This window comes from Botryllus schlosseri, chromosome 1 (genome assembly GCF_051294905.1).
Source record: "Botryllus schlosseri isolate E-star chromosome 1, Bs_hap1, whole genome shotgun sequence".
NCBI lineage: Eukaryota > Metazoa > Chordata > Ascidiacea > Stolidobranchia > Styelidae > Botryllus > Botryllus schlosseri.
Window position 1 is genome coordinate 25,832,569 of NC_137236.1, and position 11,119 is coordinate 25,843,687.

At 38.0% G+C, this 11,119-nt stretch overlaps 1 protein-coding gene across 1 annotated transcript; it reads right to left on the reverse strand.

The window, feature by feature from the left end:
* Positions 1–555: 555 nt before the first annotated feature.
* Positions 556–9,498, reverse strand: LOC145445826 (uncharacterized). Its single transcript, XM_080323972.1, has 5 exons — positions 9,342–9,498; positions 8,633–8,723; positions 7,094–7,233; positions 1,282–1,372; positions 556–882 (listed from the first exon to the last, which is right to left on the reverse strand). The coding sequence occupies exons 3-5, from the start codon at positions 7,110–7,112 to the stop codon at positions 609–611; spliced, it is 384 nt and encodes a 127-aa protein (XP_080180098.1). The 5' UTR covers positions 7,113–7,233; positions 8,633–8,723; positions 9,342–9,498; the 3' UTR covers positions 556–608.
* Positions 9,499–11,119: the final 1,621 nt, after the last annotated feature.

An 11,119-nucleotide genomic window follows, 5' to 3' on the forward strand; every position in this document is an offset into this window, starting at 1 on the left:
TATCAACAGAACTCACACTACACGATGTAATGTAACTCTGAAACGAGACTGCATGAGAAATTGTTATTATATCGAGAAGTGCGCGACGAAAAACTGCAGAGTATACAACATTATCAGTATCAAGGAAATGGGTGAGTCACCAGCACACCATCAGATAACAATGGTATTGAATGATACCCAGCAAATAATTATTACCGTGGATTTTTCCAAGCAAATTCGTAAAAACGGACAGTTTTATCCGGAGAATGTAAAAAAGTACCCAAAGATATTAACGTTTCGTGCAATATTACGCAATTTATAGTGGAATTATTCTTCTGTCACAAGTTTTCAAAACATCCGCGTTTATAGTCAGAAAGTTTTCCATTGCTAGGTCAGATTTCACGTGTTATAGGCACAAAATACTTGCCTATAAGATTTTTTGTTTCTATTTCATAGTTAAAATTCGAAGTATATCCCTATTTTTTGAAGCCTTATTGTGATCGTATTTCGTTCGCCAATGGTACAATGTCAACTGTATTTATTAGGCCTATATATCTAGATAGCGTGCACAATAGAATGAGATTCCAATATAGTTCATCCGTCTCCTGAATGAGTTTCATTACTTTAGTCTACTTACCAATTGCTCGAGCTGTGGATGCTGAACAGATTATTTTCGGTGGGAAAGAAAACAAGTTATTGTGATGGGTCGAAGTCTTAAATAATACAAATACATAAAAAGGCGATAATGTTTTGCTCATATACTTACTATCACTACAAAGATCGTGTCGTATGTGTCGGAGTGAGAGGGGAAGGATACAAAGTAGTCCCGGTCCAAAACCGTTGACTCTTCTACATAAAGTTCCATTATCTCCATACGTCGCATATGGTTCATCGGATCCGTCGCTTGAAAAATATTTATAACGTATGTATTTGTTGATGCCTAGCCTATAAGCAGAGGATTGTGTATAAATTGAGCCAACCGCTGCGGTTCGTCGGGAGCATATGCAGTTCTTCTAACTGTCTACTCTAACCCTAGCGTCAGGCGCTTGTACTACAATAACTGCATCGATTCCCAAATTCCTGCGAATTTACTCATCGCCCATTTATTCACTATAATTAGCCCACACAACCAACTAAGCTCGGTTGGTGAGCGCGAACCTATAAATTATCAAGGTTTCGCTTACCGAACACGAATGCGATCCGGACGTTCGTAACACCCCCAATGCATATTCGCAATCAAATACATGAATATTTTCAGGAAATGAACTAATATGTTCTCGCTCATCATTTAATCACCAATACCTGCAACCTTTATATCCGTCGCAAAATCGTTCAGCATCAATACACCTCGATCCGTCGCTGCACTGGAACTCCTCCTTAGAGCAGTGTATACCTATGGAAATAATTATTATAACAATTCACTTCATTGCACTAAGTTTGTGTGGAATTAACGGGAATTGAATGATAGCACTACTGGTTGAAATTGTCAACGTTTTTCAATATGATTCAGGTGATCATATCTACCAGTTAAGCAATAATGACAAGTGGCTTACAGTTAAAATCGATCAAGCCTCCTCATGCGCATTGCGCACTATCTTTACCTATGATAGTGAAACACAATGACAAAATAGTTGTATACAAGTTACAAGTCACAAGACAATCTCACATTATAGTTTTGACTCGAGTCAAGCCACCACCAATCCGAATGCGAGTCCTAGTCAGGGTGCAAAGTGTCAAGTCTGCATCATAATATTGGGACTCGAGTTGTAGTACTAATCGCCGTGTTCACTGGTCGGTCCCGAGTTAAAGTAATTTTCATCTCAGGATTTTACAGTTTTGCTTGAGATATGTTGACCCAGATGGGTCGCATTCATATTCTCAAACTTTTTCTTACTCGCAACATGTTTATTCAAACAGATAAAAGACAGTTTGTTTCCTTACCGGCAGTGAAAGACACAATGTCAATATTGCGGTAACTTTACATTTTTTTCGAAGTTGCCTTGCCCGTATGACACATTATGATGTGCTCAAAGTAGCCAAGACTGCTACTCTAGTAAAAGTAGACGTAGCGACCCAGAATTATACTCAACCACCATTAGAACTAGGACATTTCGAAGCAGAAAAAACTACATAACCGGGAAGTAGAATAAGCTGACTTTGAAAATTATTCAATGAGGTAAATAGTGTTTAAAAGCAGTCGCACACACGCTGCCATTATTCGTAGTCCACACTTGAACTGGGCTAAATCGAGTACCTGAATGATTCGATTCAGAATCATGTATTACGCTTCGAGTCGAGTCGAGTATTCGCGTATCACTCATGATGACATCACAACAGAAGGGACTATGCCAAAGTTCAAATATGTGCCTTTTATGCCACCACAAAGAACATAATTCCTGTTATCCGTTACATGAAAGATACTTTGGTATTTATTAGACCATATCGACTTCATGACACTTCTTGACAATGGTGGGGGATGATGGTGACTTGAGAAAAGTGGTATTTCCAGTAACGTTCGTATATTTGAACTACTATTTGTCAAAACTATATTTCTCGTTAGTAAATGAAGTTTCGGTTGCGAGGAGCGTATAATTTCAGTACTCGAAAAAATCGTCTTTTATCACTCGACTCGGATCATTAAAATTGATACTCGATTCAGATTCGAGTACTCCAATCATTGTGCCCAGCCAGACTCCAAACCCGGAAACTGACTTATATGCTGATGGTGTCGGGAACTGGTTTGGTTTGTGTTGCTATACATCATACGCAGGAGGTATATATTGTCAACTGCATAAGCAATCGACAGTATAATGTGTTACAAAAAAGCTTTTGGTATCGAACAGTGGAACAGTGGGACTGTTTTCACTCCGGTACCACCTTAAAAAATGTGTCGGTATGATGACCTCATTCGTATTGATACAAGGCCCGCAGTTAATGAGGCTATGAGCAATACGTATAAGTTTGTATCGGACACTACCGCATTACCGCATCGCGCGATTAAGAAGTCAAGTGAGAATATGGTGGATCGTATAATGATTCCAAACTTTTTTGCTGATATCTATTTACTGTGATGAAACTATTGCATGGGATACCATATATGTGGCAAGACACTGCCCAAAGGAACAGCGTAAACGCTGGATAAATAATATTGACCGATACTTCCATGGAAAAGATTTTGATCACTCCATATATATGGCGTGCTAAAGACCGTCTGCGAATACAACCCCTGGTATTTTGGTCTCTCTCTGAACAGAATGAAGGGCTCTGCTTGTCCGATATAATAGTATTTCCCTTTACTATCAGAGGTGGTCAAAGTAGTCAAGAAAGCTACTCAAGTACAAGTAAAAGTAGGGGAGATGTGGTACCGATGGATCAATAATTGGAAAATGATCGCTGGCCCTAAAATGTTCCGCCGAAAACAGCAGGTCTTTTGCTGGCTCAGCACTTTGATACAAGCTCTACCTATCGCGCACATATACATGAACATCCGTCTTTTCAAAAAATATTCATGGACGTTCAAAATTTGTTGCTCGAACGTGTCATCGGTTCTCACCCGGTGTGTCCAATGGCACACGACCCGGAGACCTATGACACATATACCCTAAATACCTCAGATGTGACAACTTTTTTGCTCAGTATTATAATCTAAGCTACAGTAAGCCAAAGAAGAATGTTTGATCACAACCGTCAAGAAATAGAATAAATATTAACTCAAATGTTGTCATAAAATCCCGTTTCGATTAAGGCTCGGACTTATAAATTTGAGGGTACATACATATTGCCCGAAAAGTGACAGTGTGACTTCCAAACACCTCGTTATAGCGATAAAACATCATATGCAATTATTACATAAAGATTTTCTGTACGTAGGCATGTTTCATTTGTTTCATGATTAGTATGCTTGATTATTTTGCTTGATTTGGCTATTGTATCATCGGTCCCCACCCTACGAATTTTATACATGAATCGAAAAAAATACCACTCAAGGAAAGTACTGAAAAAAATAATAGGTGCCATTATATAGCCTGATACAAGCCCTGCACTTCACAATAAAAATAATTGCAGGTTTGTTCGTGTTGTAGGTTACAAAGAAAAATGTATATGTCGATATAAATTTACTTTACACCCCCCAAAACAAAAAAAAACATCTGTGAGAGACCCCATAGCTCGCGCACGTCGAATTTTTTTGTATGTGAGGAAAGATTTCGCCAGCAACCAATTGTGGACAAGTTCACGGAGTGTAATCATGGAATTATCATAGAGAATTTTCAAAGCATTTTCGGTCACAGTGATCAGTCGGTACCACATCTCCTCTACTTCTTTCATGAACAACCTAAATTTAGAAGTAGAATTGACTGACTTTAAAAGTACTCAAGTAAGTAAGTAGTTGTGAAAACGATCCTGATTGGATGGATTATAAAAAAAGTACAAATTGAGCTATGTGATAGGTGACGAGCTTGATTCATATTGATGCATACCAGCAGGTATCCAAATGATAGTATTGATAAGGAAATGCGATACTAATCTTCTGTTTACTCGAACAACGCGTCATGGAAAATAGCATGGTATGGCGCCACCCCCTATAAGGCCCGTAGTTTAATCGAAGAGCAATATGGAGAAGTTGTATAGGATACGGTGTAAACACTTTGCGCGATTAGTAAACGTTAATAAAAAATATGTTGGACCGTAAAATTGCCATATTGTGTAGCTTTAATTCCAGAAATTAAAGGCATTACTGCACTTGCTTTTATACTTCAACATGTATGTTATTCCGACAAAAGAACTGATATTAATTATAACTCAAAGTATATAATATTGGGAATTGAAAGTGAAATATAAATACTACTTCTAAAAGCAGAATATGTATTTCATGTTTTTAGTCCAGAAAGTTTCAAAGGTGGTATGCTAAAACAGCTCTAAAACTAAAAAAAAGTCAAAGTCCACTCTTCCAGATTAGGACATGCCATGGACATATATATGCTAGATTACGATATGACAAAAAAATGCTAGATTGCGAAACATCAGTTTCAAACGTTATAATGAGCCATATATACTGTGATGAATTATTTCATATGGGCGAAGGGCGACAATGAGTTATGAACGGAACCACGCCAACCCGCCACCTAAATTATATTCACAGATACTTTCGTGAAATCATACTGGTTACTCCGTATCCACTGCGTGCGAAGCGCGACGAAAATTCTGTGCTTTTCTAAACTTTTATGAAAATTAAATGTTAATACTGCGTGAAAACAGTTCCGAAATTCCTCAGGCTATCTTCCTGATTGGAAGATTGAACTACTTCTGCTTGACAAACTGAAAACAGCGAAAAGTAAGTAAGTAGATCACAAAATATTAAGAAGTAGAAGTAGAAGTAGCGAAAATCAGATCTACTTGAGTAAGTACCAGAAGTAGAAGAAAAATACTTGAGTACTTCGAAAAAGTAGAAGTACTTCGTTACTGACCACCTTTGTTTTATATAGCGCAACTACCAACAAGTAAGCATATGTTTTATGGTGCAGACCACTGGATAAACACCACTGCTCACGAGTACTCGTGCTACAACTATGAACTCAAAATTTCATATTAAGATATGCCATTGTGACAAAACAAAATTTTGGAGTTTATTACCCCACTACCCGATTTTCTTATGAGTAGGGCTGGCCACAATGATCGAGTACTCGAATCAGAATCGAGTACTAGTTCCAATGATTCGGGTCGAGTAGTAAAAAACGATTTTTCCGAGTACTGAAATTATACACTTCTCGCCACTGAAAGTTAATTTACTAACGAGAATTATAGTTTCAATACTATTTTCCATTCTGGAAGCCTTGAAACTTTGATTGGCCGTATCGCAGCATACGGAACATAGTCCAAAACTACTACCATTACTGGAAATGTCATATTCCGAAGCCATGATCATCCCACAACATTGTCAGAAAGTACAATGAAAACCCTATGGTCGAGAAAATACCAAAGTGTCTTCAATGCAATGAATAACTGGCATTATATTCATTGCAGTAGCATAAAAGGTACATATTTGATATGTGACATATTACATTATGTTATGACTTAATAATGATTGATACTCGAATACTCGACTCGACTCGAAGCATAATACGTCATTCAGAATCGAATCACTCAGATACTCGATTCTGCCCAGCCCCAGTTAGGCGATGTCACTGCTGTAAGCTAAATTAATATCGATTTAGCGACTCGAGCAAAGTCAGGTAAAAATTGTTGGTACATATAATTAGGGCTGGGCAAATTTGAGTACCTGAGTGATTCGATTCTGAATCACGTATTTTGCTTCGAGTCGAGTCGAGTATTCGAGTATCACTCATTATGACGTCATAACAAAATTCATTTTGCCAAAGTTCAAATATGTACCTTTTATGCGATCAAGAGCAATATAATGCCTGTTATCCATCACACTGAAAATACTTAGGTATTTTTCGACCATACCGATTCCATCACACTTTGTGATTTTGATGTAGGACGATCATGACTTCGGAAATGTGTTGTTTCTAGCAACGTTCTTCGCTTTCAATTTTTATTTTGTACGCTGCGATACGGCCAAATAAGATTTTAAGGCTACCACAGTGGAAACTAGTTTCGTAGCTTTGATTCTCGTTGATAAATTTAATTTCAGCGGCGAAGAGCGTATAATTTCAGTAGTCGTAAAATTAGTATTTCACTACTCGACTCGAATCATTGAAATTAATACTCGCTTCAGATTCGAGTACTACATATAATGTGCTGCTACGTTGCTACAGCAACGTTGAGTACATTATTTTCTAGTAGTCTAGTATCACGAACTGTAATATTTTCATGAGCTCAACGCACTCGGAAGTGAGGTTGATGGATGTTACGGAGAGACGGCCAGTTCGTTTTATGAATTTCCTGATTTCCCCGTTCTCAATGGGAGTTGCCGAGTTCTTTGAAACTATTTTGAGCAAAATCTAGCAGGTCCCATTTTAACTTCACCTTTTCGTCTAACCGCGAAAGTCACACGCACGATACATGCAGTGATCGCGGACAGTGAAAAGAACCAATTTGGTAGAAGGTCATGTTCTGTCATTTCAAATGAAACTTTAATATCTTTCATATTTACCGATCCTGCACAATTTCATCCTTTCATGTTCCAGATGCAGCGGTAGAATACAAAGTGATGCACCACGTGTAGACTTCCCTCTGCATAGTGTCTGATTGCTATTGTCAAAAGTGGCATATTGTGTCTCGTCCGACCCATCGCTGTCAATAGAAATTGTGTTATGCAAGATTGATTATTAGTCGATTCGTTGGAGTAATCTCATATAGTCATGTCGTGGAATAAGGCTAGATAAACGACTTGTGCCGCTCTCATCAGACTTCAAACAGGATATGATCATGGACTCTGTGGCATTGTTTATAATTAGGAAACGGTGGACGGACTTTTAGTTGAGTGCAATAGATACTGTGTACACGAAATTCTAAAAGAGCCGCCCAGCAGGTATAAATCTTTTTGTACCAGACAACTTGTCGTCAGAGCAGGAGAAACTATAGGAGGTACTCTTTTTATGATGGTGCGAAAGGATCTTAAAATCGGAGGACCAGTTCCCTTTCTAATGAATAAACAACAACTTATCTAGAGTTTGAACTTCCTATGACTCGCTGCATTAGAGCGGTAGTAAGATCGTAAATTCAACACAAAATAAAGATAAACGACTAACATGCTGAACGTTTTAAATTAGTAGTGTTGCATCCAGGGTTGAATTTAAAACAAATATCAATGTAAAACAAACATGTTTAAAACAAAGCCATTGTTTGAAACATGTTTTTATTCTTTTTGTTGTTGTTGTTGTTGTTTATTTTCGGCCATGACGTCACGAATATTCAATTGTGGCGTCATAGTGGATTACCATTGACAATTGAAAGTATATGGTGAATATAGCTCCTTTGACGAAATATCTGTACTATTGCTGTTGAACCGACTATTTTTAGGGTGCCAACCATCTCATATCGATATGCGTCGGCTATATCTGGTAGCAATTGTCCGCAGGCTCATACAACATGTTTTTTTGGAAAGTATTTACACAATTATGGCATAATTTTGCAACTTGAAAAAACACAATTGTTTTTTTAAAGGAGCCTTTGTTTAAAACACCGTTTGTTTAAAATGCAACCCTGGTTTCATCACATGATATCACAGATTCGTGTGACGTCTGTGTTTGCAGTTAACGTATTATTAATTTGGCGCTCAGAAAATCACAGCCATTCAGATGTCTACGCCAGCTTTGCTCGGTTAAGCATAATTGCACTCCATTGTTTTAGGTGAAAATTTATAGAATGATTGTGTAGTATTTTCAAGTAGCTGTAAGTTGAATATAATATTAAATTCTCAGAACAATCACAATTGCACTGAACGTACAGAATATTTGTTATGTCACCATCAAAAGAATGTTACAATTCAGTCCTTGGTATCGACACTTACATGAATCAAGATACGTTCCCCACTTGAGAACTGAAAATTATTGATGCAAAACGCATAGTCTATTTTCGCGAAGTTCTATTCCCTGATCCTAAATGAACTAGCTAGGAAATATATCTGATTGCAAATTTACCGCTTGCATGAGTGAACAATATAGTTTAGTAGGTCGCCAGGTATGGTTACCTGCAATCTCTATCTCCGTCGCAAAAGTATGAAGCTGGTATACAGCCAGATCCATCGCTGCATTCGAAATCTTCTTCGGCACATTTCAATTCTAGAGAAGTATTGAATAGATAAATTAAATCGTCTATTTTTTTCTACATGTAACGGACGGCCGAAATCTTATCACTACGGACTCTTGGGATTTCGTTATAACTGTATGTAAATAGCAACTGTTTGCTTCCATACTAGCGTATGCGCTTTAAAGGAAAATTAACCGTCTGTTACTAAGCTTGTCATACTGTTCAACGAATAGTTATGGCTAATATGAGGACTCTAAATATGTGTATTTCAGTGGATTGTCAGGGTTTAAATATCTACTATCGCGTTCGATTCCTGCCTGTCGTTCTCAATTAAACTCAGCCACAGCCGAGGGTAATCGGGTGTCGAATGTTATTTAAAAATCACTTCAATTTCATTATTACGGGATACGGGAAATTAAGCCCGAACGAAGGACGTCACCCCGATGGCTGAGATCCACATGTTCGCGGTGGCGATTAGTCATGAAATTAAATTTAAATAGCCCTTAACTCTTGAAAAGAGGCACCCGAAAAGTCTTCGAGTTAATAAATATTAATATACAATGGATATTGTATTGAAATTAAATATGCACCATAAACATTTCGTGTGAACCATATCACGTAGAAGGGATTAGATGTTTGTTCATAATTACCAGCTTTGCATAACGTATTTCGGCGTTTTTGTAGCTCGGGCGGGAGGATACAAAGAACGTGTGGATATTTCGATCTTCTGCACAACCTGCCATCGTTAGAATCATGTTCTGACGCATATCGCTCGTCGGATCCGTCTCTGACAAAAAATGCCTTAGATTATATTTCATATTCTGACGCACATGGTTGATCGCGTTGGGTCCTCGGAACGTAATGGACAATTCTTGACCACCCGGCATCAGTAAACGATATGTCTCGTGTATTAAGTTTCATCTCGCGTTAGCCCTGTCCCAAAGTTTCTGTCAAACTGATCTCTTTTCTTCAGTATCCATTAGGCCAGCGGTGGGCAATTATTTTCCTCCGCGGGTCAAATGAGAAAAATAAATACGTTGGCGGGTCGAATGAAAAGTCTTAGCTATATCCTCTAGCGTTTTTTAATTTTATTTCCAAATTACATTGGTAATAAATGCGGCTCAGTAAATGTTTTGATATTAGGTAATGAGAAAGTGACGGTTCATTGAAAGATATCTATTTGCTGGACAGGATTCGAAACAATGTTAAACATGATACATTTTAGCTCTCTTCCACGTTTTTCTAGTAAGACTCTTAAACAGTGGTTCTCAAACTTTTTTGGGCACGCCTCCCTTCCGGTTAGTGAACAATTTCGCGACCCCTTATCATGATATCACAAAATATTAAAAGGGCAAGCAGAATGTTTGCAATCCCAACGGATAGTTAGATGGCATGAAAGATTATGGCTGTTAAAGAGAGAATTGTGACATATCAAAGTCGGACAATACACAGAGCAGCAACTATAAGCTGAGGGTAAAAAATATTTGCACAACCCTTCTGATGCTTTCACGTCCCCCAGTTCGAGAACCACTGCAGTGAAATGTTTATGCAATAGTATTCAGCTTATTTTCTTGGCTTCTGCCTTCCTGGCAGTGTGGAGCTCAAATATAGCCTTTATATTGAGCGATGCTTTTAGTTTTTCTGAACTTCGCCCTCCCTTGACCGAGTGCTTCGTGGTTTTGTTATAATACTGACTCAGGTATGCGACTATTTATTGCTCCAAATCCTAAACCTAACTGCGGAAGTCTGTAAACCTCGGTTGATCGTATCGTATCTTCTTTGAGTTTTAGTTTTCAGCTTTCTTTTTTTGACATGCCCGTTAATCATTTATGCGTGATAGATATGATAAATAGTAATATAGATAGTAATCGCGAGCACTGGTTGACTTGTTTTACGAATTAGGGATTTGCTGACCACATTTGAACCACATACCGTATAATGCGTAATGTGACAATGGCATCAAGGTAGGTTTGAACTAAACTATATGGAAAAAGTGATTTCTTGTGACTTAAATTGCTACTCATCCTTTGCCACATTGCCTTTATTTTAAGTCTGGATTACGCATGCCAAGTATGTAGGCAGCGTAATCGTGGCATATTAATGTACAGGCTTCAAAGTAAACGAATTTCCTGTTCATTTGATACAGCCTTTGATTTTAGTCATTCAAACAGCAAACGTTATGTTTTGAATTCCAAGCAACCTTTCGCGGGCCGCACAGAATATAGCTTCGCGGGTCGCACTTTGCCCAGGTTTGCATTAGGCTCACCATCAAATGCAACATTTTCAACGTATTATACTCAGCTATATGTTCAGAGAAAATGATCATCAGGGGGTGTCATTAATGACTCATTTATACTTTTTGAAGTACTCAAGTAGATTTTGCGAGCTTGCACCATACTGACTTATATTGTTTCATTTCCAATTCCAG